The sequence below is a fragment of the Bufo gargarizans genome, chromosome 6 (genome assembly GCF_014858855.1).
Source record: "Bufo gargarizans isolate SCDJY-AF-19 chromosome 6, ASM1485885v1, whole genome shotgun sequence".
In the NCBI taxonomy this organism is placed as follows: Eukaryota; Metazoa; Chordata; class Amphibia; order Anura; family Bufonidae; genus Bufo; species Bufo gargarizans.
This window is the reverse complement of record NC_058085.1, coordinates 86,647,558-86,666,590: the sequence shown is the minus strand read 5'-3', so window position 1 is coordinate 86,666,590 and position 19,033 is coordinate 86,647,558. Positions and strand designations below refer to the sequence as shown.

The following is a 19,033-nucleotide window of genomic DNA, read 5'->3' as shown; positions in this document are numbered from 1 at the left end:
GGAGGATGCGGCTGCTACCAGCAAGTAGCCGCCCTACTTGCTGGTAGCAAGGTAATTTACATATTATAAAACTTGATTTTTAACAATATCTACTGAACGAAAATTTATATTTAGCATATATACAGGGAGCTTGCAGTGTAGGGATTAATATTAACGGGGAAAAAAAAAAGGGTTTAGTGGGCTGACAGAAGCCCTTTAAAGCCTCATGCATTTTCTGTGGATTGAATGCAGACCCGTTCATTTCTAAATCTGTGTGCCTGGGCCTCATTACATGGTGTGGGACAATGGGGCTACAAGAAGACATGACTGTAATATATGGGGGCAACACAGAGACATTTTACTTTACAAGCCCCATACTATATAATGTCATCTTGTGGCTCCCATCACCATATAGAATAATGTCTCCTTGTGGCCCCATACTATTGGGCAACAAGGAGACATTAATGTATACTGTATGGGTGCAAAAAGGGGATATCATATTGTATGGGGACAAGAAGGAGACATTATACTGTATGGGGGCTACAAGTTGTATAATGTCTGCTTGCTGCCCCCATACCATATAGAGTAATGTCTACTTATTGCACCATACAGTATCATTTCTCCTTGTTTCCCCCATACAGATTAATGTCTCCTTGTGGCCTCCATACAGTATAATGTTTCCTTGTGGCCCGCTGCCCCATACAGTATAATGTTTCCTTGTGGCCCAAAGTGTTTTTTTCTCTAAATGGTCTTTTATTGCGATATACATCGTTATTGTAATACATTTCATAAAGATGACCTTTCAACTGGCAAAAAATTGTGAACCAAGTATCCTGACATATACAGCGGCACCCAGGGATCTCACTGCACTTACTATTATCCCTGGGCGCCGCTCTGTTGTCCCGCTGTGTCCTCCGGTATGTTCTGTCACTTGGCTATAGTAGGCGGAGTCTGCCCTTGTTCTCCTGGGCGTATCCTTCTCCCAGGCAGTAGCGATGGCCAATCGCAGTGCAGAGCTCACAGCCTGGGAGGTTTCTTTCTTCCAGGCTGTGAGCTCTGCGCTGCGATTGGCCAGAGCTACAGCCTAGGAGAAGGAGACACCCAGCAGAACAAGGGCAGTCTCCTCCTACTATAACCAAGTGACCGAACATACCGGAGGACATAGCGGGAGAACAGAGCGGCGCCCAGGGATAATAGTAAGTGCAGTGAGATCCCTGGGTGCTGCTGTACAGATCATGATACTTAGTTCATAATTTTTTGCCAGATGAACGGTCCTCTTTAATATCGTTATCCTGGAAATATTTTTTTATATCGCCCAGCCCTACCCTAGATGTTATTAAATTTGCTTAAGGGCTCATGCACACAAACGTATTTTTTTCCGCATCGGATCTGCATTTTTTGCAGACCTATTCACTTCAGCACGCTGTGTGTTGTCCGCATCCATATGTCCGTTCCTCGGCCCCGCAAAAAAATTGAACACGTCCTATTCTGATCTGTTTTACAGACAAGGATAGGACTGATCTATAGAAGGCAGGATGTTCCCTTCCGCAAAATGCAGAATGCATACAGCCGGTATCCGTGTTTAGCAGATCTGCAATTTGCGGACTGCAAAACTGTCTAAGTTGAGGACTGATGTGGAGAATTGCAGACATTATGAGGTTTCTTGATGATTTCAGGCTTTATTACAAAAATAAATATACATTGAAAATGAGAAAAATGTCTGTCATCTACCGAGCCTGTCTGTATTGTTAAAGAGCACCTGCCATCTCTCCTGAAAGGTCTATTTCAGTAGGCTAATTGTATGCCACATGACACAGCTATTCTGCGGCATTCATTTTTATCACTCTATGTTGTGCCATTCCTCTACTATTTCTATGAGAAGTTTAAAAAATAAATGTACAATTGCATGTGACCAGTTGGAGGTGTGCCCCTGGACAATGCAAGACTGTGCAGGGACACTCTTCTTACTGGTAACACCCAGTTGTACCTTTAGTCATAAACTTCTTTGAGGAATAATAGAGGAACTGCAAAACATCATATCATGTGGAATACAACTATTTCCTAAAACAAGTCAGGAGTGGAGAGACTTGCCTCTTGGATCCTTCGATCCATCTTCTCTGGACAGAAAAGGACCTGACGATCGGGTTCCAGAGTCGCTTGAGAGCAATGTTCAATATGCACAGGGCACCGTTTGCCTTATGACAGGGAAGCACCTGGGTTACCCTGTGGAATATTCTCTGACTCCTGGCTGCTGGATGGCGCTGCGCTACGGGGAGCTGGCTTGGGCAGTCGAATGGATGTGTAAAGATTGGACGCCACATGCTCTTTTAGGTACTCTCCTCCCATCTCTTCATAATCCTTACGGCTTATCCAGCCCTCATCTGTTTCCAGATTTTGGAGGGCCCATTCAGAGGCACCATGCCAGGTATCCAGGACAGGATGAGAGGCCAATGACACCTGTAGAATTAAATGCAACATAAACTATATGACACTTCATATAATCCAAAAGCACTGTCCATCAACAACTTCACGCAGACGTTCATAAAGAACACTAAAGGCCTCAAAAGCCTGTAAAATATGTAAAAAAATAAAATAAAAATCTAAAATCCATTAATAATGAGCAGGATACAGGACAGAGTAATCTTACATGAAAAGTGGAACCAAAAGGCCTCATCTGCAGCAGTTCCTTCTCAATCCGAGCCTTTATTCCTGGATACATCACATTGCCGCCTGTCAGGAAGACATTCTGCACTAGCTGCTGCTGCTCTTCTTGTGGATACCTGAGAATTATAGAAAGCGGTGTATCTAAGGGGTTTTTGGAGACTTTTTTTTTAAATGTAGGGCCACAAAGGATTAAGAAAAAACACAATTACTCATCGCTCCCCTGACGATCTAGTTTCGTCGCTGCTCTCCCCTTCCTGGATCTACTCGGCGCGTGCGTTCCAAGCCAATTCCTGCGTGTTGAGTCCGGACCAGGAAGTGGAAAGAAGCAGAGAAACTGGAGCGTCCGATGGGAAGTTTATTTTTTGGGGTGTTTGAAACCTTTGAAAAAAACTGATCTCCCCAGAAAACCATTTTAGAAAGGTTCTCGGAGTTATTAAAAAAAATAATCAACCAAAGCAGCATCTGTGATAATTTAACATAGACTTATCCGTTTCATCCTCCGTCGCTTCCAGTTCTGCTGTTTGGCTGCAGCGATGACATCCCTGAGTATTCCACCTGACCGCTGTAGCGCTATCTCTTTCCTAGACCATCATATACAATACAGCGCTGAGATAAGGGATTTGCTGCATCGGTGGAAATAATCATAGTGGCATCGGTGGAAGCCATGGGGGATAAAATAATTAGTTACTTTCATCCCCATACACCAGTTTAACCACTACAGCAGTGGCTGGTGCATGCTCATAGTGTGTAGGATAACTAACCCTTTAGTTAACTTTATTTTAAACTTTTCTAAATGGGCCATAATACATTTTTGTAATATACCTTAATTTACTGTAGTAGTGACATAATAGGCACCTGATCCTAAAGGTCAGGGTGTCTATAGCACTTTGGAATCTGTACACTCCTGACATGTCAGCTGTATGGGAGTGTACAGATTCCACTTTATTCCAGACACCGATGTACAAGCAAAAACACACATGGCATAGCACACCATCTATGCTATGCCAGGCTTCAGCTGAGCAGAAGGGAGCACAGGCAGGAGCAGCGATGTGTGCTCCTGCCTGTGCATTTCTCACTGCAGCCCTTATGCCTGCAGACAGTGGCATCTCTAAACCCATACACCACTGACATGTCAGGAGGGTACGGATTCCAACGTGCTATAGACACCCCGAACTTTAGGTGCCCATTATGTCACTACAACAGTAAAATAAGTAAATATACTTCAAAAATGAATTACGGCCCATTTAGAATAGTTTAAAATAAAGTTAAAGTGTACCTAGATTTACAAAGTAACTTTATTGACACCTACTCTAAATGTGACTAAAATTATTTTTTGTTATATGCTTTAATTTTTTTTTTTTTACTTTTATTGTTCAGGCGCCTATTGCACTTTAGGATCCCTACTACTATACACTGCTGTGTATGGAAGCATGGAATCACTGAGGCCGCACTGTACAGGCAGGAACTCCATAGCACATGACAGCTCCTGCCTGTACCAGCGTTGCTCTCCTAAAGCCTGGCATAGATTTAGCAGCGTGGGCCCAAGCAGGAAGAGAGATGTACTATGGACCTCAGTGAACCCATACACCTATAAACTGCAGTGTCATGGAGTACGGATTCACCTGAACTTCAGGCACCTATTTCGCTAAGAAAAGTAAAACAAAAAAAAAACTAAAATAAATAATAATAATAATAATGAAGCATATTCCAAAAATTCATTTTGTCACATTTAGAGTAGGTTTTAATAAAGCTCATTTGTAAGTTTAGGTGCACTTTAACTAAAAGGTTAGTTACCTTTTAAACTACGAGTTTCTCTGCTGATTGCTATCCGACTGTTTGAAAAAGACCCATAAAGGCCTCAACATCCCCCTAGCCTTTGTTAGTCTGGCTGCTGCTTCTTATTCACTTAGCCTTTACTTTACTTAGCAGGAAAAATGCTGTCGATCTTAATATTTTATCCTTATTAAAGCGACCCTCCAGTTCAAAAGAAAAAAATTCACATTAACGGGGGAACAAACAGAAAGCACATATACCTGGCGACCTCCTCTTCAGATGCAGATCTTCCAATTTCTGGGCTCCTCCTCTATGATCCAGGATGGCCGCACAGCTTCTCAGATTACCTAGGGTATACTGTGCATTTGGTAGTCCAAGACACTTCCTGCTGCCCTCAGATTGGCCAGCACTGCTCATGTGAACAGTGCTAGCCAATCCAAGAGCCTCGGGTAGTCTGAGAAGCGATGTGGCCACCTTGAATGACAGAAGAGGAGCCAGGGAAATTAGTGGATCTGCAGCTGCAAAGATGAAAAGGAGGGCACCATGTAATTGCTCTGTTCGTTCCCCAGTTAATGTGAATTATTTATCTTGTACCCGAGGGTCGCTTTAAAGTTTGCATAAATTTCCAAATACAGTTCAAGCTATTAATAACATGGACATCCGAAAATTGTGATTAGCATATTAACATCTAATGCGTGCATTAAGTATTCACATGGTGAGATACAGGGTATGTGAAAGTCTAAACCGCCTATTCACACAGCGAATAGTAAGGGGGCACAAAAGTATAGCCAGGTCTGCAACTGAAAAATCTATTCTTCTCAACAGGGTCATTTTTGCAGCAACAACATGGATTCCTGCAAACCTCATTCTAAAGAATATGGGAGCCGCAGAAGTGTTTGCCAAAAATATGCTGCGTTGTAAAAAGCAGCTTGTTGATGGTTTCCGGGCAGCTCTGATTTAGTGTGAAGGTGAAACTTTACTTGTGGTTCTGATTACTGAGCAATGCTACACCATCATTTATTATCTTGAAATACTCCTATATTAGGCGTCTTTAAGGCGCAGATCATGGCGCAACAGTTAGTTGTACCACTAACTGCAACTATTCACCACTTAAGCCAGGTCTAGAAAAAGTAAGCGTGGTGTGGGCAGGGAACGGGACGGGATTCATCATTTTCTATGCCTGTTTTAGGTGTAGAAGATGGTCTAAATGTACGCCAGAAAAGTAGCTGGCTTACATTTAGACTGCCACAGGAGACGCCAAAGTTATGTAGAGGCCAGCGCCCCTTCATAACTTCGGCAGATCCACCGCCAGTGCAGGGGCTTATTAAGACCAGCATCTAAAACGCCAGTCTTAATAAATGTATTTATTTATTTTATGCACTTATATAGCACTACTATATTCCGCAGCACTTTACAGACATTAGCATCACACTGTCCCCAATGGGGCTCACAATCTAAGGTCTTTATCTTTGGAGTGTGGGAGGAAACCCATGCAAACACAGGGAGAACATACAAACTCCATGCAGATGTTGTCCTTGGTCAGATTCGAACCTAGGACCCCAGCGTGAGCTACCGTGCTGCCCATAATGACCCCCTATATGTGTAACTGCAATCTATACTCACCGGTCAAGTATATATTGCATAGTCTCAGCCAAGCCAGCCTGGTCTTCTCCAATGAGAGAAGGCTGAAATAAGACTTCAGGAACACGAATCCTCTCTGTGCCCAGATACATCTGATGATACTCCGCAATGTTAAACATGGGCTGGAAGGAATAAAAAGGAGGTGGCATATCGTCAGATAAAGTGTCTAAAATCATACATTTATTCGCACGTTAGAAAAGAAAAAGTGGGTACCTGGACATTTGGAGTGCTCTTCTCAGGTTCTATCTGCTCCTCAGAGTCAAGAGGTTCCAGTTCAGAAATCCCTTCCATGTCTTCTGTTTCTCCCCCAGCTGTTTCTGGGGTCTACAGGTAAGAGTAATGACAGCTAGTGCAACCTCTGCACACAGTACCTGGCTGGATTCTGTGATGATGACGATGACATACCTGTGGTTTGCCGTCTATTGAATCTCCCATGAAGCGCTGCCGGCCCTGCTCAACCGCGACACTGAGCTTGTGAATGTAAGACTGTAGCTCCTCTGCAGAGTCCATATTCAGCTCCACTAATGCTTTGTGGAACTGCTCCACTTGTCCGTCTTCCAGAAGTTCCTGTTCATCAAAACTGCAAAGTTACGGATGCAAAAAAGTAGTCCAGGAACCTCACCTGCTAGAAACCAGGAATCTCACCTGCTAGAAGTGTCGCCTCTCACCAGACAACCAGCTGAACTGATTTTCCGGGTTCTAGATATTGATTATCTATCCTCAGGAAAGATCATGAAAGATTGGTAGGGGTCCGGCTAGCGCCAAATAAATGAAAACATAGTGGACGGAGCTGGAAGCAGAAGACTCCGTCTAGTGGCCGCGCTGGTGTACTGCAGTTGGCTTTTTTTATTTTTCTGTCAACATAGCCGTATGTGGGCTTGTTTTATGTGGGAGAAGTTGTATTTTTAATAGCAACGTTTAATGTAGTGATTCAGTTTTTATGTCATTTGCTATGCGGTAAAGATGACATTTATTCTGCATTTATTTCCTTTTTTATGTTTAGCTTTATGTCTTCAACTTCTACTGATAAGTTTAGAATTTTTCCATATTTTTTTTTGCGAGGCGAGTTGTAGCTGGTTATTGGTATCAGTATGGTGTGCATACAACTTTTTGATCTTTTTTTTATTGAACATTTTATTTTTGTGGTGAGGAGAGCTGAAAACTTTTTGACATTGGGATTTCTTTTTTTTTTTATGATGTTCAACGGACATCCTAAATATTGTGATATATTAATATTTCTGACATGCCGATAGAGATTACGTTTTATATTTTTTCATAGTATATATATTTTTTTTACATATTTAAATCCACTCCATACATCTCCTACCAACCAAGGATGTGAATATATATTCTTGGCCCATTAAGGGGTTAAAGGAGCTTTCCTGATTTTATAAATCGATGTTACACTGTTAGACTATGCGATCTCTTAATGATTGCTGTGAATGACCGTTAGACTGAAGGGGCCACCGCGCTGATTCAGTTCTGCGCACTGTTTCCCTGGCCATCTGATGTGCATGTGTATTGCAGCACCGCTACATTCCCCAAGGGGTCCGGCTGCGGTTCTCTGGATTGCCGGGGAGCAGGAACAAACAGTGAAGAGACCGCAGTGCTCAATCAGTGCTGCAGCCCCAGCGTTCTCAGGATCGCTGGGGGTCCTGAAGGACAGAATGCGATATGCCATCACTTTCTGAGATGGGAATACCCCTTTATGCATTGCCTAGCCTCTACAGTGCTTGCAAGAAACCTGAAGGGTCAATATCAAACCTTCAGTGTAAAAGCAAGCTGCATGTACCTGAATATACAGAAGTCTCTCCAGCCGTTCCTGGTCTTGCTGCAGCTTCTCTTCCCTGCGTCGCGCGTTGAGTTCCTGCAAACGTCTTAGCTGCTGCTGCCTGCGCTCCTGCTTCTCCTCTGAGGGCACAGTGCTGCTCAGGAGCTTGGAAGAAAAGGGCAGCTGCATTTTGTGGACGTTCTCCTCATAGTAATCAGGACAGCGCCACTTCTTGAGCTCTGTTATATAGGAGCACAGAGGATAATGAATTACTAATCGATGATGCTACCAACGCTAAAGGGCTCCAACTATGGGTAAACCACAGGTATCTACATATGACCTTACTTTGCTGTCATGCCCTTTCTGACTTCATACTTATCTTATTGGGTGTGATGAAAGAACTCTAGTCCAGAAGGTGTATCCAGTCTTACCTTCCATATAGTCGTCTGGCACATAGCAGTGCTCATGTAGAATCTCCTCCATGCGGCTCAGCGTGATCGCAGAGAGGTGTCCTGGATACTTCAGCTGCAGCAGGCGATGGAGATAGGTCACAGCATGGAAGCCTCCGATGTTTATACGTTTGCAGTTCTTGGCGTCCAACCTACAAGATCACTCATAGTCAGTCACTGATCGTCTAAGGCTTGTCTCACACTGCCGGCTGGCCTAGAATAGTGTGCAGCGGTATTTGTCCGGCCGATTCCCAGCACATTTACTGGATCACCGCCGGACCCCGGTGCTAGACGGCATTCCAGTAGCTACTCCAGGCTACTCTCTGCCAGACTGGCAAACGCAAATGTGCAATAAGCCTAAGGGTATTTTCACACCTGTGGCAGACGATTCCGTCAGGAAGTTCCGTCGCCGGAACTGCCTGCCGGATACCGCAGTAAGGACGCAAACTGATGGCATTTGTCATCCGGATCCGGATGCAGATCCATTTGACAAATGCATTGAAACACCGGATCAGTCTCTCCGGTGTCATCCGGAAAAACAGATCCAGTATTATTATTTTTTGCATTTTTAAAGGTCTGCGCATGCGCAGATGGGAAAGCCGGATCGATTTTGCCGCAACACTTAATGCCAGATGCACTTCAATGTAAATTAATGCAGAATCGGGCATTCCGGCAAGTGTTCAGTATTTTTGTCCGGAGATAAAACTGCAGCATGCTGCGGTATATTCTCCGTCCAAAAAAAAACGTAAGAGGGACTGAACTGATGCATCCTGAACAGATTGCTCTCCATTCAGAATGCATTAGGATAAAACTGATCAGTTTTTTCCCGGTATTGAGCCCCTGTGACGGAACTCAATACCGGAAAAGAAAAACGCTAGTGCGAAAGTACCTTTAAAGGGGTTGTATCGTTACAGAAAACACCTTTCATGAAGGACCAGGCATGTGCACAGCTCTGTCAGACTCCAGTCACTTCCATGACTCTGAAAGAAGAGATCTGCTGCACACACTTGGTGACCTGGATGTCTGGACTTGATGACCAGCAGCTGCCTTCACCAGAATGGAGTCAGGGACAGAAGCAGGTTCTACCTCAGTGACCAACACCTATGCATGTGCCATTAATGTCTAAGATGGGAAAAATCCTTTCCCACCTTCCAAGCCAATTTCTTCCCCCTCCTCACCTTCCAAGAGCCATAACGCTTAACTCTGTTTTTGCAAGGTGAGCTGTAGTTTTTATTGGCACCATTTTAGAGTACTTGAGACTTTTTGATCGCTGTTTGTTTGATTTCTTGAGGGGGGGTTAGCAAGTTGACCAAAAAACAGTAAATCGTTTATTTTTTTTTTTCTGTTTACAGCGTTCACTTTGCACAATATTTTATATTTTAATAGTTCGGACATTTTTGAAATGCAGCGATACCAATTATACATTTTTTTTGTTTATTTTTATATGAAAAATTGGGAAAGGGGGGGTATTTGAACTTTTAATATTTGATTTTTTATACTTTTTTCACTGTACCTCTTAGGGGACCTTCTGATTACCTGTACCATGGACTTCAATAGACTACTATTGCAGCCTATGGGATTTTTACAGGCTACTTGTAGGGACGTGCCAGCAGCACAGCATTGCAGGCAGCCCATTATGACAGGCCTGGGAGCCTTCACAGGGCTCCAGGCAGTCATAGCAACCGATCAGAGCCCTACAATTTCACCATGGGGGCTCCAACCAGAGGTCTGTCTAACCCAAAAAGAAGCTGCAGTTGCTATAGTCTATGGCATCTGACCAGGATCAGAGTCATCGACAATCCTGGTCACTGCTGGCTGGACTCTGCTGTATTAGGCTACTTTCACACTAGCGTTTTTTGCACTTCCGTTACTGATAATACAACCGTCTGCATCCGTTGTGAACGGATCCGGTAGTATTATCTTTAACATTGCCAAGACGGATCAGTCATTGAAAGTCAGTACCTGCTGTGTATGGAGCAATCTCGGAGCATTAGCACGTCCTGCGCAACCGCTTAACGCACATGACTTACAGGTACATCACATAACATTAAGGTGATACAGTAATGGGAGCTATGGTAAGTATAGCACAGCGCACCATGCCGTTTCTGTAGTTCCGACCAACTCTGGCTGTCACCTCATTGTAAGACGGGGGTGTGCGATGGGAATACCCCTTTAAATACAGTCACCTGATAGATGTGTTGGACTTACCTGCCATTCAGCACAGGAAGTATATGAGTACAGTGGTAGCCGGAGGACACCACAATGGCACTAGTGGGCGGCATTTCCTTTTTGTTGTGGTAGTAGCTGTACAGTCCATCAATCCCAAATGACACTTTAGGAACCTGGTAACACTCGAACAGGAGCTCTGACACCATCTGTCGGACATGAAGTGGGGTGCACGGTGCTTCTGTAAACACAAGGGGGTGATCAACGCAGCCCTGTACAGGGAGACAAAAGTATTAGCAAGAAGGAACAGACAAGAAGGATAAAGTAAGGCTGCGTTAACATCGGCTACTGGAATAAAAGTAACAGATCCTCCTGCAGCAACTTGCTGACAGTTTCCGAGCGGTAAGAAGAAACTATTTCTAAACCCCACAAATAAAATTGAAGTGAAAAGCAAGTGGCAACAGGCTAAGGCCTCATGCACACGACGGTTGTGTGCATCCGTGTCCATTGTTCCGTTTTCCACGATTTTCTGCAGACCTATTGACTTTCCATGGGTCCGTTGAAAACTCGGAAAATGCACCGTTGTTCATCCGCGGCCGTGATCCGTGTTTCCTGTCTGTCAAAAAAATATGACCTGTCCTATTTTTTTGACGGACAACGGTTCGCGGACCCATTCACGTCAATGGGTTCGTGAAAAAACATGGATGCACACAAGATTGTCATCCGAGTCCGTAGGCTACTTTCACACAAACGGATCGCAGATCGTGAAAACTCAGATCCGACAGTATATTCTAACACAGAGGCGTTCCCATAGTGATGGGGACGCTTCAAGTTAGAATATACTAAGAACTGTGTACATGACTGCCCACTGCTGCCTGGCAGCACTCGATCTCTTACAGGGGGCTGTGATCCGCACAATTAACCCCTCAAGCTTGCGGGCGAACAGGTAGAGATCCTTAGTCCAGCGAAAGATCGAATTGGGTGGTGGATAGGCCTAGTCTCACTACCGTAATCTCTACTTCTGTTAGTGTACGTGATTAGAGATTAATGACCAGTTTGTCATCTGTAGGCTCCGCTAGATGGGCGGAGGGTTGATGTTGCGACTCCGTAGTGGATAATGTATGGTTTGTTCTAAAAAAGAGGCAGATGATGATGACTGTGGGGGAGATGATTGTTGACTGAGGGGCGCGCATTGTGCTTGATCGTTTGGCTGGTATGTATTTAGCGACCACCCCGGCGTCTAGATCTAAAAGTGTTACGCCCGCGTCCCCTAGTCCTGGGATATCTGTCCCTCTCGCTATCAAAATCTGTATCAGTTGAGGACACGTCCGTTCTTTGGGAACTCTCAGGATTAGTGAGGAACAAATTGGCTTTGTTCTCCTTAAAATCCTGAGAGTCCCTGGCGAACTGTCTGTGCTTCCGTTCCTTCAGATGGTACTGGTACCTTTCGATGGTATTCTGCAACTGGTTTTCTTTGGTACTGAAATCTGGTTCTAGCTGGAACTTTTTAGTGGTCTCGATTTGATCGGCTAGGATGCTCTCTACTCTCGTTAGTAGCCCCCTTTCTTCTTCTAACAGTAGTTGCATGAATCACAAAGAACTGCTAGTGGCCTCCTTCTCCCACTTCTTTAGCAGTTCTGGATTCTTGATCCGATTAGCTGGACTAAGGGATATACGAAGCCCGCGGGGAACGATCCCCTGTTTAATGTAACTTTCCAAGGCTTGGACCTCCCACCACAAGCTAATGTGTTCCTTGTATACACGGGTGAGTTCGGCGAACGCCCCGTTCAAGGTAGGAGTGTACTTTTTTTGTGTGAAAGTCTGCTCTGAGAAAATAGTTTTGGCTTCGGTGAGCCACAAATCTCTATCGAGTCCCGTGGTCAGGAAACCTGCCATGTCCCCTTGACGGGTAAATAAATACAGAGGGTGGTCCCTTAGGGGTGATGCGAAAGCACCCCCCAAAAACTACTCGTAAATAGAAACTAAGTGAAAAGAAAGGGGTAGTAACGTTTTAAAACCTAACTTTTATTAGGGTTATTAAAAGTCCCAGTGGTGGGAGGAGAACCCCTACCAGACAAACAAAACACAAAACAACAGAGGACCTGAAGTAACAGGTCACCTGATGGTCAGATACTGGACTGCAGTAGCATCCTGGTTGCCATGGTTAGTGATCGAAGCCCCAGCGATTAAACTGGGACTCCGTCACTCCGATCGGAACTCTCCTCTGTCACCAATGATGGGGGGGGGGGGGATTTTAATTAGGCGGACACCAAAACAACTTTTTTTTAACTTTCATGTCTGGTGATCCTCCAAAAATCACGGAAGAAAAAACGGACACGGATCACGGAACAACGGAACCCCGTTTTGCAGACCGTGAAAAAATACTGTCGTGTGCATGAGGCTATAGGCTCATGCACACGAGCGTATTTTCTTTCCGTGTCGGTTCCATTTTTTTGCAGAGCGTATACGGAACCATTCATTTTAACGGGTCCACAAAAGAAAAAGAAGTTACTCCGTGTACATTCCGTTTCCTTATGTCTGTTCCCGCAAAAAGATAGAACATGTCCTATTATTGTCCGCATTACAGACAAGGATAGGACTGTTCTATGAAGGGCCAGCTGTACCGTTCCGCAAAATACGGAATGCACATGGACGTAATTCATATTTTTTGCAGATCCGTTTTTTGGAGACAGCAAAATACATATGGTCGTGTGCATGAGCCCTAAGACTTTGTTCACCTCACGGCTGAGTCGTTCATTCGAGATACTACAGGGTGGTGGCCCACGGAAAAGTAGCCCGCCTCCAGCGATAGTATGACAGGATGAACAAGCAAGCGGATTGTTTTTTTTCTTTAATTACCCACAAGTCACAGAAGATGCTGAAGGTGATCCCCGTTCACATGTCTGCATCTTTGGGCCGGTCGGTTTATGTCGGCTGATACTGCACGTGATGCTTTCATCGAGTTCATCCAGGGGATGTGGATTGTTAGCGAACACTTTCTGTCTTAAATTTCCCTAATTTTCAGAGACAGCCCTGAAAACGGGCAGGGCCTATGTAAGCCACACCCACAAGTGGACGTTTCCGGATGGCAAGGCTTAACTACAACTAAAATGTTGGTAATTGTGGTCGGGGGGTATTTATTAAAGACCAGCGTTTCGTACGGCTAAATCAGAGTCGCACAGGCATGAGGGCGCCACCATTATTAACAGGTTCCCACTTCCTAATAACTGGGGCGCACCTCAAGTCACCTGCACGCCAGAATTGAAATTTTCTCCGCCAGGTAACGTGCTCCACATGTTAAGTGCGATAGGCCCGTCCACATCCCTCAGCCACTGAATGGAGCAAAAAGTAGAAAATGTTGCCACAAATTGGGACTAGCACCAAAATGTGTGCCTTTTTTACGCCAGATACACACAAAAGCTTGATAAATCTCCCCCATATTATCTTCACGCATTTTTTGTGTCACAAGCAGAATGGAAAACACCTTGTATCTGCTCCCACTGATTTCAATGGGAATTCATGGCGTGAAAAAGGGCCTGATGAGTGCATGTCCAAACTCAGGTCTCATGTACACGACCGTATTTTGTTTCCGTGTCTGATCCGTTTTTTTGCGGATAGGATGCGGACCCATTCATTTCAATGGGTCCGCAAAAAACGCTGACAGCACACCGTGTGCTGTCCGCATCAGTATGTCCGTTCTGTTGCTCCGCAAAAAAAAATTGTGAATGTCCTATTTTTTTCTAGTTTGCGGACAAGGATAGGCATGATTACAATGGATCCGCAAAAAAAAAACGGATCCACAAAAAAAAAGATGCCATACGGAACGTCATCCGTTTTTTTTAGCGGATCCGCAATTTGCAGATCGCAAAACACATACGGTCATGTGCATGTAGCCTTAGAGAGAAAAACGTGCTAATTTTGAAGGCCGATTCAGCGATTTTTTTTTGCCTCCACTTGAATATTGTGTGAACACATGTAAAAAGAATAGTGCAAGATAATGCAGAGACAGCGCCTTATTCCCATCTGCGACACTGGCAGCATGTCACTATCATATGCCACCAATATCAGACTGGTGCTGGGGCCTGCTCCTATCTCCAGCTCATAGTGAAGGAGAGAGCACTGCGCATGGGCCGTCCAACAGCGGTGAACGGAGGCTGGCCGCACATGCGCAGCTGCTCCCCCCACCTTTCACGGCAGTGTACAGCGCTGCTGATCAGTCACCTGTGACGTCACTCCCAGTCTCTGGAACACGTGATCACACAGCAGTTCCTGCAGCTCCAGATTCACCGGCAGGTTCTTATCAAACGGCGTCCGGAGCAGCCACCTCAGCGGCTCCAGGCTCGGTATATCGTTACCCACACGGCTCAGGCTGCGAGGCCCGCCGCGGCTCCGTGCTATCACCGAACGGAGCTGCATCTTGGGTCCCGCTCCCGCCCATCCTGCTCTTAGCTGAAAGGAGCCATTGTCCAACACGAGCACAGCCGGACCATCCAGCACCGGCTCCTGGACCGGGTCAGGGACGGCCCGAGCATCCCGGAATGTGAATACATTACTCGCCGGTTTGGGCGCAGCCATTTTGCACAATGTGTCCGCCTGTAAACATGTCCGCCTGCACTCTGAAACTAGGTTCCCGGGTAGAAGTGTTCCTGCAGAGGCAGCCAGAGAATTAGGACAAAAAACTGATTTTGTCTAACACGTTTTTACTTTTGTGTCTGTGTTTTGGTAAATTTCAGGGGAACATTTATGATAAACCCTTAAAGGGAACCTGTTATCTGGATTTAGGGTATAGAGCTGAGGACATGGGCTGCTAGATCGCCGCCAGCACATCCGCAATACCGGCAATTATTATTGCTAGTAGAAAAAAATTACTGTCGAGATACCGGCAGGGTGGCAACCCTAGTTGTATTCCAAGACCCATAACTTTTTTTTAAAATTTTTCTTTTCCACGGAGCTGCGTGAGGGCTTGATTTTAGAGGAACGACTCATAGTTTTCATTGGTATCTTTTTGGGGTACATAACACTTTGTATGGTTCAATAAGATTCTTTTTGGGGTACATAACACTTTTTGATCACTTTTTATTCTGTTTTATTTTTTTGTGGTGTATAAGTGAAAACCGATTCTGGCTTTAATTTTTTATTTTTTTTATACAGCTTTCAGGGTGCGGGATAAATTACATGTTAATTGTAGTGCGGGTCGTTACGGATGTGGCAATATCAAATATGTGGAAAGGATTTTTTTTTTTTGTGCAATTTTTTTTTTCCATTGGAAGTGTTTTTTTCCCAATGTAAAAGAAATATATTTTTTTTTCTTTTTTTTTTACTTTTTATTTAATAAAACTTTTCTTTTCCTTTTTCCATTTAACAGTCCCACAAGGGGACTTTAATAGGCAGTGTTTTGATCACTGCTATAATTCTCTAGTAGTGCTAGAGTAAAAGGGAATTTTACTGTCAGTGCTATACTGACGGTCACCAGCAGGCTGGGCCAGAGAGGTGTGACCTACTAGGATACACTGCAGGAGATTAGGGCTCTTAATACAAGCGTGTGCAGTGCAGGAATCACGTTCCACGTGAGCATGATTCTCCATTCTGGACACTGCTCGTCTTGTAGGAGCGCACGGCTTCATACCGATTTATAGTGTTATGTGCCTCTGCATGACCTTACTGCTACAGAATCATAGTGACATAAAGGTGTCCCTATGATTATATGCAGAGACACATGGGGGAGATTTATCCAACTGGTGTAAAGTAGAACTGGCCTAGTTGCCCATAGCAACCAGTCAGATTCCACCTTTCATTTTGGAAAATGAAAGGTGGAATCTGATTTGGATGCTATGGGCAACTAAGCCAGTTCTACTTCAAACCAGTTTGATAAATCTCCCCCACAGAGGATTATAAATCGGTATAATGGTGTGCGATCCTGAAGTGTAGTGCTTATGCTTGACCTAAGCTCCAATCAAATGGGGTCCACTGTCCTGGCTATTGATAGATGTCCCAGTGGTCAGACCCCCACCAGTCTTGCAGTTCCCACCTATCCAATTGTCAGAAATGACATATACCATAATCAAAGAAGATGAGGCCGAACTGGACGGGGCCCCTTCTCTCCAAGGCCCCATAGGATCGGCAGTCTACCTCTATGTTGTGTACCAGTACCGTATCCAGGCCGTGGCAGTAGCTGTCACCTGCTAATGTGATGTGTATTCCCGGTGTTGTATAATCATTCCTCATTGATATGGCACAGTGGTTACGTATTTCATCATAACTGGGCATTGTAGGTTATGCAAATACCTAGCCAGGGAGGAAAATGACAGCAGGACATTATGTATTAGAAAATGTCCAGCATATTGTAATTTCCAGGATATGCAATAATTAAGTTTTTATGGTAGAGGTGGATATATTGAGCCCATTAATTGCATGGAATGTTCATGATCAGCAATCCAGTTCATTTCATAAGCCCCGGACCTGGACATCGCAGTTTGGGGTGATGACTCTTTGAATAGGACTGTACTTTCAACATAATTGCCTTTTTCTCCACGTATAGTCATTTTGTCTCCTCCCCTGAACTGATGACTCCTGAGCTGATGAATCACCATCAACTCACTGCTAAAATTTGGACTATCATCTCACTGAGGGATCAGGTTACTGCTGCTGCCCATAGAAGTCAATGGGTGGGGGAGGGGTTGCTTCTGGAGGAGGCAACAACACAGACACACACAAATGTTGCTGAAGGACCTAGTTTTCCATCTCGCCCCAGTGCTGAATTCATAGCTACCTACATTGCTCAGGACTAGGGCTGAAACGATTACTCGTTTGAATCGAGTAAGGCTACTTTTTACACTTGCGTTTGGGGTTCCGCCTGTGAGATCCTTTGAAGGCTCTCACAAGCGACCCCAAGCGGTTCAGTTCAGCCCCAATGCATTCTGAATGGATGCGGATCCGTTCAGAATGCATCAGTTTGGCTCCGTTCCGCCTCCATTCCGCTCTGGAGGAGGACACCAAAACGCTGCTTGCAGCGTTCGGGTGTCCGCCTGGCCGTGCAGAGCCAAACGGATCCGTCCAGACTTACAATGTAAGTCAATGGGGACGGATCCGTTTGACGTCGACACAATATGGTGCAATTGCAAACGTATCCGTCCCACATTGACTTTCAATGTAAAATCTGGACGGATCCGTCTAACTAACAATTAGACTTAGGGCTCTTTCACATCTGCGTTATAGTCTTTCGGCATAGAGTTCCGTCGTCGGGGCTCTATGCCAGAAGAATACTGATCAGGATTTTCCTAATGCATTCTGAATGGACAGTCCGTCCTTCAGGATGCATCAGGATGTCTTCAGTTCCGGAACGGAACGTTTTTTGGCCGCAGCAAATAGCGCAGCATGCTGCGCTTTTTGCTCCGGCCAAAAATCCGGAACACTTGCCGCAAGGCCGGATCCGGAATGAATGCCCATTGAAAGGCATTGATCCGGATCCGGCCTTAAGCTAAACGTCGTTTCGGCGCATTGCCGGATGCGACGTTTAGCTTTTTCTCAATGGTTACCATGACTGCCGGGATGCTAAAGTCCTGGCAGCCATGGTAAAGTGCAGTGGGGAGCAGCATACTTACCATCCGTGCGGCTCCAGAGTGACGTCAGGGCGCCCCAAGCGCATGGATCACGTGATCGCATGGACACGTCATCCATGCGCATGGGGCGCTCTGACGTCATTCTGGAGCGCCCCGGGAGCCGCACGGATGGTAAGTATACCGCTTCCCCGCTCCCCACTACTACTATGGCAACCAGGACTTTAATAGCGTCCTGGCTGCCATAGAAACACTGAAAGCATTTTGAAGACGGATCCGTCTTCAAATGCTTTCAGTACACTTGCGTTTTTCCGGATCCGGCGTGTAATTCCGGCAAGTGGAGTACACGCCGGATCCGGACAACGCAAGTGTGAAAGAGGCCTTAGACTTTTTTCTTAAATAAAATGCAGACGGATCCGTTCTGAATGGATACTATCGTTTGCATTATAGGTGCGGATCCGTCTGTGCAGACACCAGACGGATCCGCACCTAACGCATGTGAGAAAGTAGCCTTATTCGACACAAAAAAAATCCTTGATGCAATTTTTTTGCATCGAGGATTCGTTTGTGTCATGTGACCATGGAGCGGGAGTGAAGCGCTTGCTATTACTCGCCGCTCCGTGGTCACCCACCGGCCCGCACCGCACTGTACTGTATCGCACTAGGACCTGACGCTGTGTGACGTCAGGCAGCGCGCAGAGAAGAAGATGGAGGAGCTGTGGAGTGGCGCCCATACAGGAAAGGTAAGTACTGGCGCTGGGGACATGGCTAGGAGGGGGGAGATGGTGGGGCAGCTGGTGGCACTGGGGAACAACTGATGGCATGGGGGGGGGGGGGGCTGATGAGTTTTTATAAAGGAAAATGTTCTTTTAATTAGTTTTTTTGTTATTAGCGTACTTGATTATTCGTTGGATTAATCGATAGAATACAAGATTACAAAAATATTCGATAGCTGCAGCCCTACTCAGGACCTCCGTGCTGCCTCTGAGGGAGTGCTATGGAGAAACAGGATCTTGTCTATGTGTCCTCTGTAT

At 45.2% G+C, this 19,033-nt stretch overlaps 1 protein-coding gene across 1 annotated transcript; it reads right to left on the bottom strand.

Annotated features, from left to right (window-relative positions):
• Window positions 1–1,638: 1,638 nt before the first annotated feature.
• On the bottom strand, window positions 1,639–15,031 carry ACTR5 (actin related protein 5). The gene is made up of 9 exons (XM_044297301.1): window positions 14,665–15,031; window positions 10,486–10,715; window positions 8,260–8,429; window positions 7,850–8,067; window positions 6,463–6,624; window positions 6,271–6,381; window positions 6,040–6,179; window positions 2,627–2,759; window positions 1,639–2,436 (listed from the first exon to the last, which is right to left on the bottom strand). The coding sequence occupies exons 1-9, from the start codon at window positions 15,016–15,018 to the stop codon at window positions 2,176–2,178; spliced, it is 1,779 nt and encodes a 592-aa protein (XP_044153236.1). The 5' UTR covers window positions 15,019–15,031; the 3' UTR covers window positions 1,639–2,175.
• Between the last annotated feature and the right edge of the window lie 4,002 nt (window positions 15,032–19,033).